At 36.7% G+C, this 27,274-nt stretch overlaps 1 protein-coding gene across 1 annotated transcript in view; it reads right to left on the minus strand.

Moving 5' to 3' along the window:
• Positions 1-27,274, minus strand: part of LIN7A (lin-7 homolog A, crumbs cell polarity complex component) — a 145,561-nt gene that overhangs the window by 39,477 nt on the left and 78,810 nt on the right. Inside the window, exons 3-4 of the mRNA XM_052641008.1 lie at positions 8,216-8,287; positions 5,484-5,693 (exon numbers count right to left, since the gene is read on the minus strand). Coding sequence (XP_052496968.1) covers positions 5,484-5,693; positions 8,216-8,287 — 282 coding nt within the window. The remainder of the gene's footprint in view (positions 1-5,483; positions 5,694-8,215; positions 8,288-27,274) is intronic.

Raw genomic sequence — 27,274 nt, forward strand, 5'->3', positions numbered from 1 at the left:
ATTTAAGAAAAAATATATCCAGACCCAGTCACTAAATGTATGTACTGTTCCTGCTGGCTGCAACCTTTATATATGGCCCTTTAGTTCCCTCTTGAAATTGCTGATGAAACACTTGGGTATAAAAGAGTGAAAAGGAGATCATTAGAAAGCTATAAATTCTAACTGTGAACATTTTGACTTCCTGTTAACTTTAAGCTTTAATTGAACATTCAGTTCTAAGTTTTTATTGAGGGTTGACCTAAGAAGTAGCCCTGCGCAAAAGGCCTCTGCATTTTCTATAAAATTGTATTAGGTAATTCAATATCTCATTTGTAAAAATCCCAGGGGAAATTTCTCCTGGAGCTCAGGTGCAGAAAAAAAGTCTCTACCAATGATGGTTGAGCTGGTATGAGTCTCCTTCTGTTTTGATTTCTAAGACACTAAGAGAAAAAAATATTACTTGCTCTACTGATATTACTTGCTGTATCTTTTAAAAATTTCTATTTATTGATTTTTTTCCCTAACGTGCCATGTTAATAATTCTTCATTAACATATATTTTACTTTTCACCAGATATCATGATAAAAAAACGTAGTTGTTCAATCATGTCCAACTTTTGCAACCCCTTGGACTGTAGCTACCAGGCTCCTCTGTCTATGGAATTCTCTAGGTAAGAACAGTGGAGTGGGTAGCCAGATCAAACCCAGGTCTCCTGCACTTCAGGAGGATCCTTTACCACCTGAGCCAGCAGAGAAGCCCAGATAATCATGATATATCCTTCCTAAATGCTGGTAGAGCACAAATACAAACATACATAATTAAGACATCTTTTCAGGTGTCTTTTCAGACGTTTAAAGGTCCATGCCACAATTTCCTTACTTTTTAAGTAGGACAGTAGGAAATTTTCTCCAGAAGACTTGTACTGTAGTAGTAAGGTTTGCTTCATCTCTTCAAATCACTCTTACAAAATTTGTTCTCAGTTTAGGATGGTATGTCCTGAAAATATTCCATATTAATTTTCCCAAATGGTACTTTAAAGTGTAAACTTGATCATTTGCTAACATTTTCTCTTTTGTGGTCCTTCCATTACAGAACAATTTTTTTTTCCCATTAAATACTGCTATCTGCCTGGAATTATTTATATTGAGAAGACTTGTGGATTCACTGTTAGCAGCCCAGGGTTATTGCATTGGATTAACTACTTTGGCTGACAACTGGAAACCCACTGGGTCATGAAATTTCTCACTTACAGAAGAAAACTACCTTTTGATGAATACCTGATAAATATTAGGTGCTGTTAAAATGTATATAACTTACCTTTAGGTACTTTAAAATAGGTAGTTTATAATGCCTAGTTTGATTTTATAGATATGCAATATTTTACATTACAAATTGAGAAGCCTAAATCAGTCTAGGTGGTCAGCAAACATTACAGCAAACATTACATCAGACAGGTACTCCAGAGGCTGGTGGCACTACAAAAGCTTTTGTTATACCCATCTTAAGGATGTTTTGTTTATTAGCAACAGTTTGTCAGAAATGGATTCTTACTGGCAAAATTAGTGACTTACGAATTAGCATGATAAATGCAACTTAATCAACAAAATTAAAGGTTTTAAATATAAGTAGAATACTAAAGATTCTGTAGATATTTCCCACCTTTGCATGACCAGGTTGCAAAAATCTTAAGGAGGCTCACAGCTTGCACCAAAGGATTAGTGGCGTTAAGTGTGATCACTAAAGCTTCTTATTTCCAACTGCCAGTTTAATAGAATTTCTGGTTGTCTGATGTGGACTATAACAAAAATCTTGGCTCTGGAATGTTGTTTCATCTGCCTCAAATAAACCCTTTTTTCAAGGTTTCAAGGTTTCAGGGTTTGGAACATCTGAATGGACCAAGAACTAGGATGTTATCAAACTTAACAGAAGAGGTTGTATGAGTCTATTAATGCCTTTTTGCTAATAAATGTTTGCTAAAATATGCTTTTATGGACAGCAGACTTTGCTTTAAAACTTACATAACTAGCATCAGCAATATCATAGGGGGACTGCTAACTCTCTTCAAGTTTCTTCACTAACCACACTTACATACTTAATTTGTGTGTGACCAAATTATCACAGGATAGTTCTCAACAGACATTTTGCCTCATTTTAATTTTCATTTGACCTCTTAAAATTAGTCCCTACCCGCCTTATTCAGATTAGGAAATTCAGTTTAGGGGTTATTAATCCATTAACTAAACCCTTTTCTACTGACTGGAAAAGGTCAATCTTCATCCCAGTTCCCAAGAAGGGTAGTACTTGAATGTTCTAACCATCGGACAATTGCACTCACCTCCCATGCTAGTAAGGTCATGCTTAAAATCTTGTGTGCTAGGCTTCAGCATTACATGAACCAAGAACTTCCAGATGCCCAAGCCGGGTTTCGAAAAGGCAGAAGAACCAGAGATCAAATTGCCAACATTTGTTGGATCATAGAAAAACCAAGGGAATTCCAGAAAAAACATCTACTTCTGTTTCATCGACTATGCTGAAGCCTTTGACTGTGGGTCATAATAAACTGCGGAAAGCTCTTAAAGAGATGGGAACTCTTACCTGTCTCCTGAGAAACCTGTATGTGAGTTAAGAAGCAAGTTAGAACTCTGTATGGAACAACTGATTGGCTCAGGACTGAGAAAGGAGTATGACAGGCCTGCCTGCTGTCACACTGTTTATTTAACCTATACACTGAGCTTCCCTGGTGGCTCAGATGGTAAAGAATCTGTCTGCAATATGGGATACCTGGGTTCAATCCCTGGGTCAGGAATATCCCCTGGAGAAGGGAATGGCAGTCCACTCCACTATTCTTGACTGGAGAATTCCATGAACGTAGGAGCCTGGCGAGCTACAGCCCATGGGGTTGTAAAGAGTTGGATGCAACTGAGCGACTAACACACACTTAGCACGTCATGAGAAATGCTAGGCTGGATGAGTCACAAGCTGGAATCAAGATAGGCAGGAGAAACATCAACAACCTTAGATATGCAGATCATAGCACTCTAATGGCATAAAGCGAAGAGGAACTAAAGAGCTTCTTGGTGAAGGTGAAGGAGGAGAGTGAAAGAGCCGGCTTAAAACTAAATATTAAAAACCTTAAGATCATGGCATCTGGCCCCATTACTTCATGGCAAATAGAAGGGAAGAAGGTAGCAGCAATGACAGATTTCCTATTTGGGGGCTCTAAAATCACTGCGGATGGTGACTGCAGCCATGAAATTAGAAGATGACTGCTGCTCAGCAGGAAAGTTATGACAAACTCAGACAGTGTGCTCTGTATAGTCAAGGCTATGGTCTTCCCGGTAGTAATGTAAGGTTGTGAGAGCTGGACTGTAAAGAAGGCAGAGTGCCACAGAATTGATGATTTCAAACTAGGAAGACTCGTGAGGGTTCCTTGGACAGCAAGGATATCAAACCAGTCAATCTTAAGGGAAATCAACCCTGAATATTCATTGGAAGGACTGATGCTGAAGCTGAAGCTCCAGTATTTTGGTTACCTGATGCAAACAGCCAACTCACTGGAAAAGTCCCTGATGCTGGGAAAGATTGAAAGCAGAAGGAGAAGAGGATGTCAGAGAATGAGATGGCTGGATGGCATCATCGACGCAATGGACATGAACCTGGGCAAACTCTGGGAGATGGTAAGGGCCAGGGAGGCCTGGCATGGCGCAGTCCATGGGGTCACAAAGAGTTGGACATGATTGGGTGACTGAACAACAACAACAATCTATTAAATCCATGGATATTGAGTGGTAGAGTCTGACGTGTCTGATTCCATTGCGCCTGCAGTCTGCCAGATAAAGTCCCAGATCATTGCCAGGAATGGCAGAGTGATTATTAAATGCCAACAGCTCTGTTCCCTACAAACGTATGGGTTAAATGAAGGTTCTTTTGCCCTTTTGACAGATAGCTTAAATAAAGTCAACTAAATATTGATTTAATATAAATTTTCTGTAGCTTTATGTAAATACATTTACTATTAATATATTTTTAGTTCTTTTAAAAATATATATACTTTTCCTTTGATCTACCCAATACATTCAGAGAAATCATAAATTCACACAGTGAGGCACAGATTACTTTGTGACATAATTGCATGACCTAGCTTTAGAGTTCTCCCTAGAAAACTTGACTATGTAATTATCAGTTGAAACATGCTTTGAAAAAGTCCTAGTTATCTAAAGTTCAATAAAAAGCTCATCTTACAGCATTGTTGCATAGAAAAAAGTAAATGAAATGGTAATTTTAGAATTGGAATGCTGAAGGGATATAAAATATTCATGGATTGGTGATTTTGATGTACATGAGAGATCAGCAGAGTTGAATAATTTGGGGTTCTATAAAACTACTAGTCAGGCCCCAAAAATGCAAGATATACAGAAGAATTTATTCCATGGCTATAAACAAAATATCACATTTCAAATGCATTTATTTTGGATATTACGTCCTTAGCAGAAATCACTATGACCACAAAGAACACAAATCTAATTTATTTTTTTAAACCTTAAGTTCATAGAAGACAGATCCCAGATGAAAAGAAAAGTAAGCTTTGATATTTTCTATTCATACTTCTGAAATTTTTGCTTTTGGGTTATTATTTTCAATTTAAGTAGAAGGGAAGAATTATGCATTTCACATGAAGCCATTTCATTAACAACTCATTATTACATGTGGAGGTAATGGCATCCAAAGAATATGAGGCTGTGGAAAAAGGTATGTTCATACTTTTAACTTCATGTGAAAACTAAGATAAATATAATGAACAGATACTGGCACTTTTTTTTTTTTTCAGGAAAGGGGCTAATATATTTTTATTTTACCATAGCTGTTTACTTGGCTTAAAGAATTACCTGTTCATTAGCCTTTTCTATGTGTGTTATTATTATACATATTAAAGCCATCCTTCCTCTATAATTAAAATGAAAAATAAATAGGGTAAAAGTTCTAGCTTTATTTTTTAAATGTGTATATTTGCTTACAGTAACTTTGAATAACTCAATGGACATGAATTTGAGCAAACTCCAAGATTAAAAATGAATTTGAGCAAATTCATTCATATCTCTGATGAAGGACAGGGGAGTCTGGTGTGCTGCAGTCCATGGGGTTGCAAAGAGTCCGACACAACTCAGCGACTGAACAACAAACTTTGAATGAAAGTGACTTGAAATTATGTTCTTTTAAGTATTAATTCAATTAGAGTATTATGTGGGGAAAATTCTACTAGCTGGAATAATATCTTGGGATGATTTTCCTAGGAGGTCCTCTTTATCCCTGAATAAGACAAAATGAGAAATCAAAGCTATAAAATTATCTCTTTTGTAGGTCTGATATCCATCAATGCTTAGGAAGTTGTTTGGACACAAAATAAAGATTTGCTCTAGGATTTCCAATACTGATTCAATGACAGCGGTGGGGGGAGGGGAGGACGTACTCAGAGTGAAAAACCTCTGATTATGTTATGAACATACCACTCCATTCACTGATAGCAGCTGGTCTCCTCTCTTGAGGCCTCCGTGTCTTTCAGCCACCCCTCCAGGAATGATGCGAGAGATATAAATGGGAGAATTTTGCTCCTTTCCTCCCATCACGTTAAAACCAAGGCCTTCATCTGTCTTTGGCAGTTCGACTACCCGAGGGTGGGAATGGCCTTCACTAGCTGCAAAAGCTGCAACTGTAGCCTGAAAGAAAAGATGATCATTTGGTGATAAAACGAGGGAAATAAGGCTATTCACACGATTTGCAGTGCGTAGACCAGGCAACTCCTCCTATTTTATAGCATTCTCCTGTGAAAGAAAGAATACAAAAGGGAGGGGGCTTTCTTCATTTAGATGTCCTTTTTAATTCCTTTCTTTGGCAAAGCTCAGCCCAACTATTTCCACCTTTCTACATCTTACCCATTATGGCAAAGTTTTCCCTTTTTCGGAAAGATCTTTGCCAGAGACCTTGGTTAGATGCGATTCCTCCTATCCTTGGATTCCAAATAGCTTTGGTGCATTTAATACCTACACAGAGTCCATAAACTATAATTATTGCACATATTATGTACGTGTTGACCACCAGCACCTTAAGGGCTGAGATTGTGGCTTCCGCTTTTTTGTATTACACAGTCTAACTTGGTGCTTGTGCATGCATGAAGTAGCTTCAATTGTGTCTGACTCTGTGACCCTATGGTCACACATGGGGTTCTCTAGGCAAGAATACCGGAGTGGATTACCATGCCCTCCTCCAGAGGATCTTCCTGATCCAGGGATAGAACCTGCATCTCTTACGTTTCCTGAATTGGTGGCCGGTTCCTTTACCACTAGCGACACCTGATAAATGTTCATAAATATTTACTCAATACACCAAGGAGCACTTATATATATATACACACACATATATATTTGCATATATATGTATGTGTATACATATACATGTATCCTGGTGAATACAACTAGAATTTTGCTATTGCAAAACCACTGGCTTAGCAAATTTAGTACTTTTTTTCCTAAATTGAAAATGCCTAAAAGAAAAAAAGCTAAAATAAAGTAATAGAGTCAAACAGATTATAATTATTTCACATCAGTATTCCATATTATTATGAGAGGTCCTCTTATCTGGCACAGATTTTCCCCCCTATATTTAAAATTAATATTTCAACTACTCTAGCAATGTAGGTAAAATGAGAAGTCCATGGTTTTATACCTAGATGTACAAAATACAATTTAACATGGACATAAGTTTAAAACTCATATATATTAGTTTTAAAAAATAAGTTAAAGAAACAACTTACCATTAGTTTTCACCCCCTCCCTTCCATGGAAATAAAGTAAGAATATTGCCTGCTTCTTATTTTCCACCTCCAGTAACCTGCCTTAACCACAGCTGGTTAGATGTCTATTATAAAGCGATTTACTCAACACTATGAAAATACTGATTCCCAACAACTGTACATTCTTTTTCACACACAGCGTTAACACATCAACTTAGCATTATGCTACTGTCTGCATTTAGTGAAAGATAGTGAATGAAATGGAAATAATGGCTTGTTTTTAGCTACATGCATTTGCTCATGCAAACCCTATTGTCATGCATAGGTTTTAATGGCTGACATGGATGCAATGCAGACAGCCCAGAAACAACCAGAAAATATTGTGCTATTGCAACATTATGCTGCTATCCTGCTGTTCTACATGAATAAGAAATGAGAATGGTAAAATACTACATAATTCACATTCCCCTTAATTAAACCATGTAGGGATCATTTTTCTGTGTGTGTTTCACTTCAGTACAAGCAAAGCATGATGTAATGATAATAATACCTTTTTTGCGCCTGGGTTAAAAAAAATTAAAAAACAAAAACGAAAAAAACAGTCACAAGTCTACGGTGTTCAGTTACAGAATGAAAACTTAAAAGTCAGGAGAGAAACTAAGTAAGAGGTGATGTAACACAAAAGAATTAAATGGAAAATTCTGATTATTTCCAACTGTTATTTCTTATATATTATTAGAAAGAGAAAAGCTTTTAAAAAGCAAGTGTATATCTACTATAACACTTCTGCACTTATAAAATAAGAACTGCACTAGTGATTTTAGGTTAAAACTGTTATTTCCTATGGTCTATTTTCCATATAATCTCACGATCCTACTGTTGTAACATTTTCATTCGTAGGGTCTCTGCAATCTCTGGATTGGAGTTTTTCAAGAGCAAATGTAGTCTCTACCACAACAGCCGACAAGCCTTCCCCTTAGGTCAATATCATATGCTTTCAGCTGCTCTGCTGAGTAGTACATGGAAAAATCCTGCATCAGTGGGTATCAGGTGAGTTCTTGCCATGTCTAGCTTGAGTCAAACCTTTAGACTTGTGCAAATAAATTTTCATGCATTGAATAGTGAACAGGTTCTTTTGGATCAGAAGAATGTGTCAGAAAACCAAGAAGTATTTCATACGATGAACCAGTAGATTTGCTTGTGCCAAATGAACATTTAGCGACTTTAATGAAATCATTCTCCTTTCTTAAGCTACAGAAGCAGCAGAAACGTTCAATTTTTCCATTAGGATTTTTACCTGGGAAGTAGTACTGGTTCTAGACTCTGGGCTGCCACTGATGTCTAAATTCTCTTACAGTGTACACACGAGAATACCTGAAACACACACGCGCACAATCAATTACTAGATCACTGGGGTTAAGTATATTTTTAAAGTTACTCAAGTCTTACCTTTGCTGTGGCCCTGGCACGGAATTCAGGACAGCCATTAACAGTTATCGTTTCATGCATATATTGATACACCTAAAATGTTCACATAAAAAAAGAATGTGTAAGAACATTAAGAGTATCAATTCTTTCATTGCAGATAGGACAATATATTTTCATTGTTAAGACAGAAGTTCCCTATCTCAAAGTTAAACAGGTCTGGATCAATTATCCTGATGATTTGATCCAAAAATCCCTCCTATTTTTTTGGATGGGTTGGAGGAGGTTGCTGTAGAAAAGATAAGGCAATCATTTTTACTCAGAAGTTTTAAATTTGGCATTCCTTGTTTATCACGTAATAAAACTTTTATATCTGGTTTTATAAAAAACCCTTTGGTAAAAATTTTTACCATTATTTACAGTTCTAGCTCTCGAATATGTAATAAAAATGATGTATATAGTTCTTTCCTGATTCTAGGTGATACTTTAAAAATAGTTTTTAAAATTAATATTCCACAACACTGAGATTACAATATCTTTTCCTTGAACACTGGAAGGTATGCATGTTGGAATGTGTTACTGATACACAGTCATAATTTGTAAGTACAGAGATTCAGGAGCAAAGACAAGTAAAGTAAGAGATTCTCAGAACTGGTACACAGAACAACATATCCACTACCGGTTCATGTTAACACTTAGGTGAAACAGAAAGAATGGAGGGTAAAATCTGAGTTTAGAATGATGTTAACAGTAAGCATACAGGTTTTGCTGACTAGTGGACCTGTGTTTGAGCCTTTTAATATAATTTGGGAACTATGAGGTCTTGGTTGAACCACTTTACCCCTTTGATTCTTTTTATCCATCTGAAAAATAAGTAAATAATTATTTTGTATGGTTCCTTTTACTGAAATAACACTCTCAGAATGCCAACCCCAACAGGTACTTCTTAGACAGAACATATTATTACTAGACACAACTACAGAGACTGTTGAAACATAACAGAAATATTGTTTTTCCTCTAAACTACCAGGGATGGGGTTAGGAAATCAGTTGCTAAAATATATTGCTTAATTTTAAATAAACTGAAGTGTAGAAGATGACTTTTAAAGTACAGTTTGAAGAAGATGTTTCGAAAAATAACATGATTAAATATTCTTGATTATATGCTCATTTTGAAGATTTAAATAATAAATCTTCCCATGGTGAGAACTGTTCATGCATGCCACATCAAGCCTCTCATTTAAGTTGCTAAAGTAAGAGTCCTGTCTTTTTCATACTCCCAGCTTAGGTCTGTTACTGGATTCAGTGCCCTCAAAGTGGCACCTCCCTCTTCCCATGGTGGTTCACACAGTAAAGAAGCTGCCTGCGAAGCAGGAGACCCGAGTTTGATCCCTGGGTCGGGAAGATCCCCTGGAGAAGGAAATGGCAACCCACTCCAGTATTAATGCCTGGCAAATCCCATGGACAGAGAAGCCTGGCAGGCTATAGTCCATGGAGTTGCAAAGAGTTGGATACGACTGAGCGACTAAGTACGGCACAGCAAAGCACAAAGGTAAAAGTCCATTTGGTATTATACTGGAGTGTATTTCAGGAGTGACCCACCATAAGCTATACCAATGAAAGATAAAATAGGAAAATTTAAATAGAAGATTTCTTTTCTTTTCTATTAATCTTACTTTATATGCTTAAGTTAAAAGTTATTAAGGTCAACTCAAAAGTTGATTAATTCAACAACCATTCATTGAGTGTCTGGGACTAATTTCCCAACATTTTTTTATTGGTTCCTTTCTCAAATAGATTTGGTTGAATTCCCCACTAATGCTGATTCATCTTCCCCAGGTACCATATTTAAGGAGAAGAAAAACAAAGCAGTCTGGACTAGAAGGGCAGGAGGACTACTCAGAATCTACCTTTTATCTTGCACTTCCACTAAACAACCATGGTATCCAATTTCTGTAGGAAATCTAAACAGGGAGGAGCACAGTTCTCTGAAGAGCATTTTGTGGAACTGGGACCTGTTAATGCAAATTCTTCAGATTATCAAAATAGCTGCTATACGTGTTTCCATGCTACTTCCTAGACAGTACATCATTTTGTTTTGTAGAAATAGCCCTTCCACAAACGCCGCTTATTTGCTCTTACAGCCTATTTAAGAGGAAGATTTTCTCTAGCCTGTTTCACTTGTTAAAACTCTCTCAAATTTGACCCCTTTGCTCCATCCTGACTTACTATCTGTTGCTCAAAGCACTGCATTAATGTCAACTGGGTCTTTCCATCAACAAAGCACTATGGCCTTTAGTTATCATCACCAACCAGACCATGCTGCTTCGGTGCTCCTGGCTGCCTGCTACCCTTACAGTAAAGGTTGCAAAGTTAAATGCTTATAGAAGTCCAGCTAGCAGAACAATGCAGAGCCCAGTCTGCTCTCTTTAGTCTTGTTTTCCTACTTCCTTTCTTCCTCTCTGAGCATTAACCAAACATTAAACTTATCACACCCTCTGAGTTGTTCAGGACTTTGCACATGCTGTGTGTTCTGTCTGGAATGCCCTTCCATCAGGAAGACTCTCATTTATCTTAGTTTAATACAGTCAACAGATTCAGTGCAACCCTTATCAAAATTCCAAAGACATTTTTCATAAAAATAGAACACAATCCTAAAATTTATATGGAACCACAAAAGACCTTGAATAGACAAAGCAATCTTGAAAAAGGAGAACAAAGCTGGAGGCATCATCCACCTTGGTTTCCAACTATATTACAAAGCTATAGTGACCAAAACTGTATGGTGTTGACATAAAAACAGACATAGATCAATGAGATAGAATGGAGAGCCCAGAAATAAACCTGTACGTGTATGGTCAATTCATTTATGATAATGGAAATAAGAATACACAATAGAGAAAGGACAGTCTTACAAATAAATCCTGTTGAGAAAACTGGATAGCCACATGCAAAAGAATGAAACTTAAACAATTATCTTAGACCATACACACAAATTTATTGAAAATGGATTAAACACTTGAATGATAGACCTAAAACCATAAAACTCAAAGAAGAAAACATAGGTGGTAAGCTTCTTATTAGTGATCTCAGAGATAATTTTTGGATCTGACTCTAAAAGCAAAGGTAACAAAAGCAAGCATAAACAAATGAGACAACATCAAATTAAAAAGCTTCTGCACAGCAAGGGAAGCCATCAACAAAATGCAAAAGCAACTTACTGAATGGGAGAAAATATTTGCAAATCACGTATCTGATAAGAGGATAATATTCAAAATATACAAACTCATACCACTCAACAGCAAAAACAAAACAATCTAATTTAAAAATGGGCAGGGTATCTGAATAGACATCTTTCCAGAGAAGACGTACAGATGGCCAACAGGCACATGAAAAGAAGCTCAACATCACTAACACATCACTGATCATCAGAGGATGCAAATCAAAACCATAATGAGATATCATCTCACACCTGTTAGAATGGCTATTACCAAAAAGAGAAGAAATAGCAAGAGTTGGAGAGGATGTGGAGAAAAGAAAACCACCATGCATTGTTGATGCAATTGTAAATTACTGTGAAGTGAAAGTGAAATCACTCAGTCGTGTCTGACTCTTTGCAACCCCATGGACTGTAGCCTACCAGGCTCCTCCGCCCATGGGATTTTCCAGGCAAGAGTACTGGAGTGGGTTGCCATTGCCCTCTCCAGAGAATCTTCCTGACCCAGGGATCGAACCTGGGTCTCTCGCACTACAGGCAGATGCTTTACTGTCTGAGCTACTAGAGAAGTCCTATTAGTGTAACCACTATGGAAAATATTGTGGAATTTCCTCAAAAAATTAAAAATAGAACTATATTATGATCCAGTAATTGCACTTCTGGGTATTTATCCAAAGAAAATGAAGACACTGACTCAAAAAGACATATGCACACACATATCTATATATCACATATAGGCAATATGCTCATTGCACCGTTAGTTAGGAGGTCCAAGGCCTGGCATGCTGTGATTCACGGGGTCGCAGAGTCGGACACGACTGAACTGAACTGAACTGAAGGTATAGAGACAAACTAAGTAGACATCAATGGATAAACAGGCAGCAGAATGCTAGTCAGCCAAACAATAAAACCTTGCAATTTGTAATAAAGTATATGGGTCCTGAAGGCATTATGCTAACTAAAATAAGTCAGGCAGAGAAAGATAAATACCATATGATCTCACTTATATGTGGCATGTAAAAAAAAACAAAACAAGCAAACAAATAGAACCAAGCTCATATATACAGAAAACAGATTGGTAGTTGCCACAGAGGGGGGTTGGGGTTGGGCAAAAAGGTACAAACTTCAGTTATAAAATCAGTCATGGGAATACAGTGGACAGCAAGGTCACTACAGTTAACAGTACTGTGTATATACGCGTGCTTAGTCATGTCTGACTCATTGTGACACCATGGAGCTATGTCTTGTACATTTGAAAGTTGCTAAGAGAGTAGATCATAAAAGTCCTCCTCACAAGGAAAAAAAGAAAAAAAAATTTGTAACTATTCACAGTTATGGATGCTAACTAGACTTACTGTGGTGATTATTTCACAGTGTAGACAAATATTGAATTGCTATGTTGTACATTTGAAACTAATACATGTCAATTATATTTCAATAAAAAATAAAAGGAGGAAATTCGAAGTACAAAAGCAAAAAATAATTTTCTAAGAGTCTGAGATAAATACAAATTAAGAATAATTATCCTTAACAGCCCAGTTTAAATTGTGAATTTAAAAACAGGCTATACAAGAAGTAGTGTGTATAGATAACTGCACAGGCTCTGGAGGAAACAAACCCTAAGCCTTGATCAGGTACTTGATTTCTCTGGACTCAATTTTTAGTTTGAAAAATGTGCTTAAAGCAGCAACTAACTTGTAGTTCTTCTGTTATGAAGATTCAAAGAGATAAGAGCTGTCCATGGGATATAGTAAATGCATAAAAAATTAATTACTATTATTACTATTTAATGTTTCCCAATGTATTTGACCCTGGGAACTTTGAGGAAGAATCTTCTAGGACTAGAAGGCTTTGAACACTTTTAGGAAGAATTGATTAAGACTGGTTCTCGACTAGGGACAATTTTGCCCCCACCTCCAGGAGACACTGAGCAATGTCTGGAGACATCTTGGGTTGTTACAAATGGGGAGAGTGATGGTGTTGTTGGCCTCTAGTATGTAGAGGCCTGGGATGCTGCTAAACAGCCTACAATGGTCAGGGTAGCCTGCCCCCACTCCAATAATAATGAATTACCTACCAAAATGTCAATGAAGCTGAGATTAGAAAACCCTGAACTAATAAACAGAGGTACCTATTTTCTTTTGATATGTAATAATTAGTGAGCTGGAAAATATAACTTGTATAGCACTGAGTAAAGGGTCTTATAAATGTCCAATAAATAAGTTTTGGAGTCAAATATCAAGTGTAAGCATTTTATATCTATGAGTTCATTTCATTCTCACAACTTGTGGTTCAGGCATTCTGCACACAAGAAAACAGCCGTGGAGATGGCAACATGCCCACAATCACACAGCTAGTCAGTGGTCAGTTTGGTACAGAAATTCATATCTAACTGCCTCCCAAATATTTCCTCTTTTAACCACATCAGGTCTTCTTATATTGAGACAACATCAGACCACTGCTATTTTGACAGCATGTGTTGAAACAGATGTGCAGATGTCACAAGTTCTTATATTCAGAATAGAAGTTTCTGAATTTTTTATGCTTATACCACTAAACAAGTGGTAGCTGTAAATTTACAATACAGTTCTGGAAACAACAAATATATCACTCCAAATGAAAGTGAAACAGCATTTTAATCCTCTTTTCTGGTTATAACATACTAAGTGAAATCGAGTATTACTGTCAGCTTTCATCCTGTAAAATACAATAGATTCTGACTACTTGGCTTTCAAAAGTGAGCTATAAAGGTCATGTTCTAAGTCAAAGCCTGGAGACATTAATTATTTTTTCATTAGCTGTGTCATCTTATGAATGTTTCTTAGCCTTTTATTTCCTAAGGGGCAAAACCTATCCCTGCCTATCTTACTTTTCAGGGACAATTGTAAAAGTATAAATTTTTGAAGAAAGTTGTTATGGAAAGCTAAAGTAGTTTCCAGATACTCTGCGAAAGTTTCTGAAGGGAAAACAGAAAACTGTTGTATGGGCTTCTTCAAGGGACCCTGGATGGGGCTTATGGTCCTCTGAATCTTTTGGGCCCCCAAACGTTTGGCAAACTTCACCTACACTATTTCTAAGCATATTCTATTGGATATGATACACTTAACTCCTAGTGAAAAGTCAAATGATTTATAAAAACTCTTCCTACAGAGTTCTACATTTTAATCAATAATTCCCTAACCTTGAGTAAATCCCACAAATTCAACAAGCATTTTGTATATTTAGAACCTATTCTGCTGTGCTGTGCCGTGCTTAGTTGCTCAGTCGTGTCTGACTCTGTGCAACCCCATGGACTGTAGCCCACTAGGCTCCTCTGTCCATGGGATTCTCCGGGCCAGAATATTGGAGTGGGTTGCCATGCCCTCCTTCAGGGATCTTCCCAACCCAGGGATTGAACCCAAGTCTCCCGCATTGCAGGCAGAGCCACCAGGAAAGCCCAGAATCTATTCTAACATACTGAAAATAGATAAATAGAGATTAATTCAATAAAAGCATTAGAAGTGTAGTGAGTTGGTTCAAAAAGACTTATTCATTAATTCATTCAGCTAATATTCACTTACGGGCTATTCTACTCAGTATGTTAGGCATATGGGTCAAAATATGAAAAAAAAATACTGGCTGCTTCTAAAACTTTGAGCTAATATTAATGTTTACCATAGAGGGGCTATTTTAAAATATTTTAAGTGAAAAGTTTACATTTTAATTTTTCTTTATATTTAAAAGTGGATAGTTCACTTTTTCTGGACAGAAAAAATGTCTCTGAGAGAATAACAAATGCAAACATAGCAAAAACTTCTCTTGTGTACCAAGTTTACAGTTCCCATTTAGACAGAATTAAAACAAATAGCTAAAATTCAAGTGCAAGAGGATTTTTGCCTCTGAGCTTTCATTTATCATAGACTACGTAGACAGTATCAATATGAACTTTACACAAGAATCATTGTTCTTGATCTTGAAAACTCTGATTGGTACAGAGATATAGGAAAGGGATGACAACTCTATATCATGAGTTTCTTGTTCTCAGTCCCTTTTCTATGTGACTTTGAGGAACATACTATCTATGAATCTTACTTTTCTACTATGTAAAACACTACCTTCAACAGTTAGCCAAAGAAGAAAAAGTTATGTGGCTTCATGAACCATGACATCTTATTCTTATACTTTTATTATAATAGCTGCCACATTTTTATTATTACTATTACATGCATGTCTAAGATTCAGTTGGAAAGATGCCGTTAAGAGTTTAGCTGCTTGGCCAGCAAGTATAGAAAAACTTCTGAGTTCAAAACTAGATTCTGATTGTTATCTTCTGCTCTTGCAGACAGTTTTATTGACTTGTGCATTTGGATGTTATTTTAAAGTTGTTACATGAGACAGACACAAGGTAGGCTCACCTTACGCAAGCCCTATTTTCAACCCCCTCCTCCCAGCACTGGCTAGACACAGGACCCAGTTCTGTCCAGAGAGAATTCAACCGGAAGTAGATGAGAGGTTTCTGTGAAAGTGTTGCTGTCTTGGTACAAGTAGTGTCCTTTTTTCTTCCTCTGTTTCTTGTCTGAGTGAATATTATCAGCTGTGGTAGCAACCTTTAACTGCAAGAGAAAGGCCAACAAAACCTATAGACATCAGCTCTGATCACATGAGACTCCTGAATCTCTGTGATCAACTGCCTACTCTCAACTTCTTGTAATGAAGAAAAACAGTCTTATTTGTCTAAGCCACTCACGTTGGATTTTATGCTATTTTCAGCCAAGAGAATTCCTCATTGCTATATTATTCAAGTAAATGTTATATGTAACTATGCTATATTTGGAGTCTGTTTTCTTCTAGCCTCTTCCAATTCCAAAAGTTGCAAGTTTTGTTAGAAAGCAAAGTAAATTTGTTAATATGAGGGTTTAGAAACTAAGAGTAAAGAATAAAAATATAGTTAAAAATTCAGAAATTAACTAGGAAAATGAAAAGACAAGATGACTGAGAGGAAATGTTTGCAAAATACATAGCTAAAAATGGCCTCCTATCCAGAATATATAAAGAGCTCTCCAAAGTCAATAACAAGAAAACAATCCAATTAAAAACTGGGTAAAATATAGTTTTGCTTAGGATTTCAGACTTTCACTGCTGTAGCCCAGATTCAATCCTTGGTTGGGGAACTGAGATTCCATAACCCTCCCAGCAAGTCCAAAAAAAAAAAAATGGGTAAGGTATCTGAACAGGCATGTCATCAAGGAAGATACATGAGTGGCAACTATGAAAACATAGTCAACATCATTAATCAGTAGGAAATTCAAATTAAAACCATAGTTAGATCCATGTACACACTTACTAAAATGTTGAGATTATAAAAAATTCTGACAATAACTAGTGTGGCAAGAGTGTTAAATAACTAGAACTCTTGTACATTGCTAGTGGGAATTGGAAATGCCACATCCTCCTGAGAAAACAAAATAATAGTTTTATATAAATTTAAACCTAATCTTGTAAGATTCATTACCTACATTTAGCTATTTATCCAAGATAAATAAAAATGCAAATTCATATAAAAATGAGATGCAAGCATGCTTTATTCATAATCACCACAAACTGGTAACAACTCAATAGCCTTCAAAGGTAGATGCGTAATCAAATGGAAACACACCTGTATAATGGAATACTGCTGGGCAATAAAAAGGAGCAAGCTATTCATACATGCAACCATGTGGATGAATCTAACTGCATGTTGCTTAGTGAAAGAAGCCAGACTCTCTAATGATTTCATTTATATGACACTCAGGAAAAGGCAAAATAATAAATAAGGTCAGAAAACAGATCAAAGGTTGTCAGTAGCTGGGGGTGGGAATAGATTGACTATCAGGCATGAGAAAATTGGGGGGGTGTTAGAACTGTTCTAATACCTTGATATAGGTTATGGTTAAGATGACTACACGGGGTTATTAAAGCTCTGAAACTCTACACTGAAAAGGGGAAGTATCACTTTATGGCAATTATACGACTGACTTTTAAAAAGGCAGAAAATATTTCTTAAGAGATGAAAATATTCAGAAACTTAACTGCTATTTTGGAAACTAAAAATAAAGACTTCGAAAAACAAAAACCTACATATATTTTCGCTCAGTCATGTCCAACTCTTTGCAACCCAATGGACTATACATATACAGTCCATGGAATTGTCCAGGCCAGAATACTGGAGTGGGTAGCCATTCCTTCCTCCAGGGGATCTTCCCACCCCAGGGATCAAATCCAGCTCTCCCATATTGCAAGCAGATTCTTCACCATCTGAGCCACCAGGGAAGCCCTATGTATATTTAAGAAAGTATTTATTATAATAAGATGACATTGGCCCCCATTCCTTAAAATTTATAAATGTGGAAAGCAACGCATACTTTAATGAATGGTAATATCTCTTTCAAACATAGAATACTCCAGTGCATTATTACAGACAAGCTAACTACTAAAATGTCAATAGAATTATAGTCAAGATTAAATAAACTCCTCCATATCAGTGACTGGAAATGAAAATGACATTAAACCTCAAGAGGGAGAAAAGTAAGAAGACATACGATCAGATTACAGAAAATGAATGAAAAAAGTCTAAATGGGAAAAACAAGGCCCCAAACCTACCATATTATCATGTTCATTAAAGCTTGTTAAATGCAGGTTTTTATTAAAAAGCAAGCAGGAAAGAAAAAATGCCATGTGAGTATTGAGACTGATACTTATATCTACAGCTATCTATGATTTTTAAATGAATTTCTTGATTTTTCAGAATTGGAAACTCAGATAAGAGTTGAATAAAGAAAAATTATTTGATGTGGACTCTGATTTTAAAATATTAAATACTTTCATAACATTAAAAGTGAAGGTTGAGATCCCTCATGTTCTTATATAATTAAAGGTCACCTAGGTTTTTGGACAACATTCACAATGCTAAGCCAGTGTATTTATCGAAACATAAACTCAGCAGTTTTTATTTTAGTAAATTTTAGGTCAAGGGAGGTATTAATATATAAAACAAATCTGTGTGGCTCTAAATTTAATTGCATTTAATGGAGTCCATGCATACAGAAATCAAGTGCCCTGATGTGAATAAGTATACTGTACTAGATGTGACTAGAATAAAATAGAAATAGATTATGTCATCAAATACATGGTCTACTTATTTTAGGAGCTTTTGTAGAAATAATTTCAGATCAATTGAAAGTGGCCCATCTATTAAGGAGGAGATATTTTTTAAAATACCTAGTTTTTGTCTAGAATTTTTTCTTTCATTTGGGAAAAACAGCAGCCATAATTAAATTTTACACATTTAAATCTATAGCTATCCATGCACAGATATAGTCCCCATATGCTTTTTTAACTGTGGTAATGTTCTGTTTAAAATCACAGTGTTAGAATTCCTATAAACCACAAATTTAGGGTATAAAATTTAATGTCTAGAACCAACCACTTTTTCAAAAGAAAAGAAAAAAGCACACACTGGTTACAAGTCATGTCTACTACAGTAAGATCATCAAGGGTCAAGTCAATCCTGTGAAAAAAATTCTTGAGTAATGTCTTTTCCCAGATGGGTCAGTGGATAAAGAATCCGCTTGCAATGCAGGAGACACAGGATTGATCCCTGAGTCAGGAAGATCCCCTGGAGGAGGAAATGGCAACCCACTCCAGTACTCTGCCTGAAAAATCCCAAGGACAGAGGAGCCTGGCAGGTTATAGTCCAAAGGGTTGCGAAGAGTTGGACACGACTGAGCATCTAAGCACACACTACATCTCTCTGGGACTATCAACTTTGATGAAAACATGCCACCCTTTTGGACAAGAAAAATATTGACAGGTATAGAGAAGCAAAAGATAATATACCTCTATTAGGTTGAAATGATTTAAAAACAGGGTTCAGTCATTAAAGCAGATGTTTGATGGTATTACTGGTAAAATCAATATGTCAACTGACATTCCTGCCAGAAATCATGGCATTACTTATAACCAAAACCAAAAGTAATAAATGCTGAATTTGAAGATTGAAAACAAATGTGACATGTGGGGGAACTAAATGTTTCTGGTCCTTCCCTTTCACGTGTTAGCTTCTGTACAACTGTCTACTTATTGCCTCAATATCCCCAGGAAAAGACCTGTCTGCTCGTGTGACTGGTCAGCATCCAGGAACTACTATTAGGTTATGGTTACTGACAGGAGCTCTAAAAAGTTGGGAGCCATGAGAACCATCTTCTGCTCTTTTTGCACCCATGTCATGGGAACTCAGGTAGGGGCTGCCGGCTTGGAGGAGATGGACCTGTTCCTCCCATTTTCTATTCCACCTTCTTAAGCCAAGACTGGCAGAAATGGGGAATTCACTTGGATATCTAGCCCCAGACTTCATTCTCCAATCTACCTTTTACCGGAAAGAGACACACTAGAGAGGAGGATTTGGGTGCTTTCCATGCTAATAAGAAAGTGGTCATTTGTTTTCTATTTGAGTCTTTCGCCTTGGTGGGTACCCCCTTAAGAAGATAGATGGAATGCAGGAGAGGATTTGAGCACTCCTGGACCACTGGCTATGATACCATCTTGTGGTGGTGGTTTAGTCACTAAGTTATGTCCAACTGTTGCGACACCGTGGACTGTAGCCTCCCAGGCTCCTCTGTCCATGGGATTCTCTAGGCAAGAGTACTGGAGTGGGTTGCCATTTCCTTCTCTAGGATGATATCATCTTAATAGCACTGAAATCTCAAGTCTACCTCTCATGGTTCTCATTTCAAAACTCAACTTCGTAACTCAAGACTTTCTGCTGCAGTGTGATACAAGCCATTTGCGATTTGCTTTAAAGGACACCAGGAGACTACAACAGCAGAAAAGCCAAATTAAAACGGTCTATAATTTGTGGCCTAACTCGTGCGTTACAGTGAATTTATGAAAATGGTATTACCAGCCTTAAGGAAAATACAGTCTCAAATTGCAAGTGATCATCAATGCTTATAGATGAAGGTAAAATTGATGGCTTTAAATATCTATCCATCCTCCTAGGCAAGTTTTAAAGAGATGGGAACTTTCTCTAAAATGTTTTTCATGGGCTAATTCTAATGGGAAGTGCACATTAAGAAAGTTCTCCAGCACTCTACTTCCCAAATGATGTGGCAAGGATGAGAGGACCCTCAAGGAGGGTAATGTGGGATCACTTCCCAAAGAGGATTAAATGCCCTCTCATCCCTGATGGTAATTGGATGGCATATCGTATTTTTTTCTTGTTTTAGTTCTGAAGGAACTCAGTAGGGAGGCATAGAACTATTGGTTTAAGTTACATATCACAGTCTTCAGAATCTCCATCATTTTTAAAATTACCAGAAGTTAGTTATATAATTTGTTGTAAGTGAATTAAAATTATTCTGGATATACTTAAATTTTCCAAAAGGAACAAAAGATACTTTGTTCAGTTTTATAGTTTCACAACTAATTATAATAATTCTGTTATAAAAAGCAGAAGCATTAGTTGTGAAACTATAAAAGTGAAGGATGATTATAATTTTAAAAACTATGCCGTTAACTATTAACATCTCTATTTTTATTACTGGTTTATATTTCCTAGTGGTTTCTTAACACAGAGAACTTTCATAAGGTTGAACAAATTAAATATTTTGTATAAATTATTTAATAACTTTAAGGAAAAAATGAGATCACAATGGAGAATTTCCACAGGGTCCACATGACAGGTGGCCAAGCCACCAGGGAGAAATATCCTTCCTTACCGTTGTCTAAAAAAGAAATCCCTTTAGGCAGCTGTTCCCATCCTGTCCTTGTTACACAGCCAGAGTCCCCTGTGACAGGAAACGCCTGAACAAAATTTTGGGAAGATGTCATTTCCGATTAGTATAGCACCATTCAAAGGTACTGGATAATCTCTATATGCTTATTTTGGGTAAAATTCAAACAAAGTTGGGGGCTTAAAATCTTTTTTTCTGGTTGAATTAAGACAATGTGAAATCTCATGAAGGATCCCCAAATTCTAGAATATTGGCTAAGCAGAGTTGAAATTTACCAGTGTACTTTACAAGTCTGCAAGATTTGTAAAATCAATTTCTACTTTTTAAATTATGCATTTATCAGGAAAATGAACTGTACATTTTGGATCAATTAGGTATATACTGTCATTGTCATATGAGTCATTTCAGCTAATCAAACGAACAGTAAAGAAAAAACTTAACCCAGTAAAAGCCAGCCTTATTCAGATTATTCAGTTGATTGGAATAAAATTATTATAGCTCATCATAAAGTTGCCAGAGGTAAAAGTGAAAATACAGGATGCCTCATTAGACTGGATTTTCAGATAAACAATGAATAAATTTTTAGAGTATGTTCTGTGCAATATTTAAGTTGTTATAAATGGATTGTGGTTGAAAATGAGACTATTATTTTCTGGCAAGCATGAGATGCTGGATATACTTCAGAGCAGGATGATAAATACAATTAAGGAGTAAACCAAACAGAACTGGGTGCTGGAAGCCTCCAGGTGAGAAAAGACGGAAAAGGGTCTAGTTTGGTGGCATGGGCAGGGAAGCAGGATAATGAGTTTAAATCACTGAGTCATCTCCAAGAGATGCTCAGGAGACAGTTACATGTAGGTCTGAAGACCAGAGGAAGACTACGGGCTGTAAGATATAATTTGTGAGTTATCTATTTAGTTAGTTGGTAAGTGAAGTCCTTAGTGTATACGTTATCCTCTGGAAGAAACTTAAGAGTCAGAAGATGTGAGGGTCTTGAGGGATCCAACTTCTATTTATGTAATTTATAAACTAAGCCTTAGTCTTATATTTAACCTATAGAGTCAAGGCTTCTTTTTGACTTTAAATAACTCATATATTTACCTTTTTCAAAATATATTCAGGAAAGAGGGAATATCAAGAGATAAATTTTTAAAAAGTGATTTGACAGTAATCAATATACACTACAGAAAATTTGTACAATACAACTGTACAAGAAACTAAAATTATTCATAATTCCGTGTCAGGGTATAACCACTATTAACATTCTGGGGGATTTATTTCTAGTCTGTTCTATTTATTGATTTTAAGAAATCAGTATCAAGTCAGTCACTGTATATCTTTTATAATCTGATTTTTCACTTAAAATACTGGAAACATTTTCCCCATGTATTAAATATTCTTCTATATTATTTGAAGGTGCCATCATATTTAATCTTATATATGTGCCACGTGTATTTATGTAAGTGACTGAAAAACGAAAGATGGCCTATGTGTAGATCTTATCATCTGTTCATGTGAGAGATCTGTTCATTCATCAATTACCCTTTACCATAGTTTATATACTTTGTTCTCAGTTATTCCTACCTCTGTCTTGTGTTCTGACAGACTAAAGAAAATACAGGTCCATTTACTAGTGGTAACTAGAAGTCTGATAAAAAATGAAAGAATGGGATAGGATTGATAAAAAAGAGAAACAGTATACATAATTATTTTCTGATCTACTTTAGCATATTCATTGCCAAATTTATATTAACTCCTGAGCATAAAAGTATACACTGTACAATTTAACTCAGTATTTCACCAATTAGATCAGAGCTAGATCATTAAAACGCAAAACCAAATTCTATCTATAAGCATTACTCATCAGAATCCTAATGGCACAGACATGCTAAATAGTTGGTTCTGATAGTCATAAGAAAATGTGAATTAGGAAAAATCCTACTGAAGACACACACAGATGTTTAAACTACAGAATTTTATGCCTAAGCCACCCACCCCCAATTATTAGAATCAGCTTGTGTGACTTATTTTATAAACTACTAATTATTTTTGTTTTGCTTTTTTTTTTTTCTATTTTGACTACTGGAAAGTTAAATGAAGTTAAAACTGCGTTATGGACAGGTCAATAAGAAGAGAAGATATTAACAAATTATAGTTCTAATAATTCCCTATCTTGATTTTCTGCCAAATTATGTGTACATAGGAACAAAGTTCTTATATACTTACATAGGAAGCAATGCTCGTGATAGATAAATTTTTCTGTAACAATTAAATGGTGAAAATTACTAAAACAGATTATTTCTGAAATGAGGTCAGTACAAAGAAAGACTATTTAATAAATAAAGCTTCAGAGTGGAAGAGGTTACATTGAAAATGAGTAAAAAAGAATACTGACTTCTGGTCTGTATTTTAACACCAAATGATTTCATCATCACTTAAACTTTCCAAAGCTTCTACAGATTCTCCTACTATTTAGAAAGTGTTTTTAAAACATGTGCTAACTCACTCCTTAAAGACTTTTTAGACAGTAGTTGTGTAGCCTTCAAAGTAGATCTTTAAAACAGAGAGCAGAAGATTTAGTCCTTTTTCAAATAAGCTATCAGGCAGCAGCTATAAGTGTCTCGGTTATGACCAAATCCTTCAGTGTGCACTAACCCTACAGTGAGGCACATTTTGGTAATCTCTGTCGACCCCACAAAAATAGCTTAATCATGTTTCACAATGTCCAGATATCTGAAGAATTATGAATTATGATTCTTTATATTATACAACTGCTTTCCTAGGCTTGATCTCTCTTCCTGGATTGATTTTATTGAAAATGAGGACCACCACTGATTCCTTTAGTCGCAATATTTCTAGTCTATAAAGTCTCTGCAAACACTGAATTAGCAAATACTGAACCACTCATTTCAGTTCAGTTGCTCAGGCGTGTCCGACTCTTTGTGAACCCACGGACTGCAGCACGCCAGGCCTCCTTGTCCATTACCAACTGCCAGAGCTTGTTCAAACTTATGTCCTTCGAGTCTGTGATGCCATCCAACCATCTCATTCTCCCTCATCCCCTTCTCCTCCCGCCATCAGTCTTTTTTAGCATCAGGGTCTTTTCCAATGAGTCGCATCAGGTGGCCAGAGTATTGATTGGGAGCTTCAGCTTCAGCATCATTCCTTCCAATAAACACCCAGGACTGATCTCCTTTAGGATGAACTGGTTGGATCTCCTTGCAGTCCAAGGGACTCCAAGAGTCTTCTCCAACACCACAGTTCTAAAACATCAATTCTTTGGTGCTCAGCTTTCTTTATAGTCCAACTCTCACATCCATACATGACCATTGAAAACCATAGCTTTGACTAGACGGACCTTTGTTGGGAAAGTAATGTCTCTGCTTTTTAATATGCAGTCTAGGTTGGTCATAGCTTTTCTTCCAAGGAGCAAGTGTCTTTTAATTTCATGGCTGAACCACTGCTCTACCACTGTCCCTATGGAAAATTCAGAACTGGGATCCTACAAGCCTCTGGTTACATTTCCATCAAGCGATTATTAGTCATTTTATGTGAGTTTTTGTTTAAAGACACCTTATTCAATACATATTGTTGATCATTAATATCGAACTCAAGGCTAACAGCACTATAACTCATGCCTAAACAAAGTTAATCTAGCAAGAACATTCTCTGTGAAAGCTAGCTCATAGCGTCTGTCCTTAAGAACACTGGAGAGCACCTACCCATAGATGCACATGAACTTCACCAAGCTGCCATGAATGGCAGATTCCATTTAACTTGAGTTATCCAGACTGCTCAGGTCCCTTCCTGTTCTACTCTGATGAGTTCTTTATGTAATATGTCCTAATGACCATGATTGCACTGTCAACAACAAAGGAGAAAGAAGGCTCAGAATAACCCCCTGGCAGTAAATAAGTCTTGAAAGTGAGAATATATTGATGCAGCCCTTCTGATGTCCATTTTGACACAGTCTTCTAATATAGACATGTAAATATAAAACACTGTTTTTTTAATGACCAAACAGTGGGTATAATGCACATCTCTGGTCCTCATCCATCCTGTACCCCATCTGGGGGTCTGGTCAGGCTTATGGTGGTGCTCAGGAATAAACCTATAATGACTTTCAGGCATGCACAATGCTTACAAATAGGGTAAGTGCTAATACCGCTTCAAGATCCTGATTTCAATTTTTTTGGGTAAATATGCATAAGATGGGCTGCTGGGTCATATGGTAGTTCTATTTCTAATTTTTTGAGGAAGCTCCATATTGTTTTTCATAGCAGGTGCACCATTTTGCATTCTCACTGACACACTAACAGTGTATACGAATTCCAACTTCTCATTAAAAAGCCCAACCCGAAAATGAACTGAACTTCACTTAACTTTTGGGAGAACACTTCAAAATGCTCCTCTGAGGATAGGGCAACAGCAAACATTCACTTAAATACCAAAATATATCTAGAGTTGAGCTTGGAAAAATCTCAGCTGCATTTTTGCAAAATTTCAGATTTTTAAAAAATAAAAAAGATTTGTTAAATTATATATCAATTATACTTTAATTTTAAAAAATTTATTTCAGATTATTTACATAGGTCTTTCATTATTTCCATTTCTGTATATCTCTAAAGACAAAGTTACACTCTTAATTTTAAGGATATAATACTAAGAGCAACTATATTATTTCTTTATTGAAACTAAATGAGCTTACCTATACATAAGGCTCAAGATGGCATGGCAAATCAATTTCAAGAGTCAATTCCCAAAGATTGATGCCATGCTCTAATTACAACCTTCAGTTCAGTTCAGTTCAGTCATTCAGTCCTGTCTGCCTCTTCGCGACCCCATGAATCACATCACGCCAGGCCTCCCTGTCCATCATCACCATCTCCTGGAGTTTACCCAAACTCATGTCTATCGAGTCAGTGATGCCATGCAGCCATCTTATCCTCCAGGCATCCCCTTCTCCTCCTGCCCACAATCCCTCCCAGCATCAAGGTCTTTTCCAATGAGTCAACTCGTTGCATCAGGTGGCCAAAGGATTGGAGTTTCAGCTTGAGCATCAGTCCTTCCAATGAACACCCAGGACTGATCTCCTTTAGGATGGACTGGTTGGATCTCCTTGCAGTCCAAGGGACTCTCAAGAGTCTTCTCCAACACCACAGCTCAAAAGCATCAATTCTTCAGTACTCAGCTTTCTTCACAGTCCAAATCTCACATCCATACGACCGCTGAAAAAACCATAGCCTTGACTAGATGGACTTTTGATGGCAAAGTAATGTCTCTGCTTTTTTTTTAAGCTATCTAGGTTGGTCATAACTTTCCTTCCTTCCAAGGAATAAGCAGTCTTTTAATTTCACAGCTGCAATCACCATCTGCAGTGATTTTGGAGCCCCCAAAAATAAAGGCTGACACTGTTTCCACTGTTTCCCCATCCATTTCCCATGAAGTGATGGGGCCATATGCCATGATCTTCGTTCTCTGCATGTTGAGCTTTAAGCCAACTTTTTCACTCTCCTCTTTCACTTTCATCAAGAGGCTTTTGAGTTCCTCTTCACTTTCTGCCATAAGGGTGGTGTCATCTGCATATCTGAGGTTATTGATATTTCTCCCGGCAATCTTGATTCCAGCTGGTGCTTCTTCCAACCAGTGTTTCTCATGATGTACTCTGCATAGAAGTTAAATAAGCAGGGTGACAATATACAGCCTTGACGTAGTCCTTTTCCTATTTGGAACCAGTCTGTTGTTCCATGTCCAGTTCTAACTGTTGCTTCCTGACCTGTATATAGGTTTCTCAAGAGGTAGGTCAGGTGGTCTGGTATTCCCATCTCTTTCAGAATTTTCCAGAGTTTACTGTGATCTACACAGTCAAAGGCTTTGGCATAGTCAATAAAGCAGAAATAGATGTTTTTTCTGGAACTCTCTTGCTTTTTCAATGATCCAGTGGATGTTGGTAATTTGATCTCTGGTTCCTCTGCCTTTTCTAAAACCAGCTTGAACATCTGGAAGTTCAAGGTTCATGTATTGCTGAAGCCTGTCTTGGAGAATTTTGAGCATTACTTTACTGGCGTGTGCTGCTGCTGTTGCTATGTCACTTCAGTCATGTCCGACTCTGTGAG

The sequence above is a fragment of the Budorcas taxicolor genome, chromosome 5 (assembly GCF_023091745.1).
Source record: "Budorcas taxicolor isolate Tak-1 chromosome 5, Takin1.1, whole genome shotgun sequence".
Lineage (NCBI taxonomy): Eukaryota > Metazoa > Chordata > Mammalia > Artiodactyla > Bovidae > Budorcas > Budorcas taxicolor.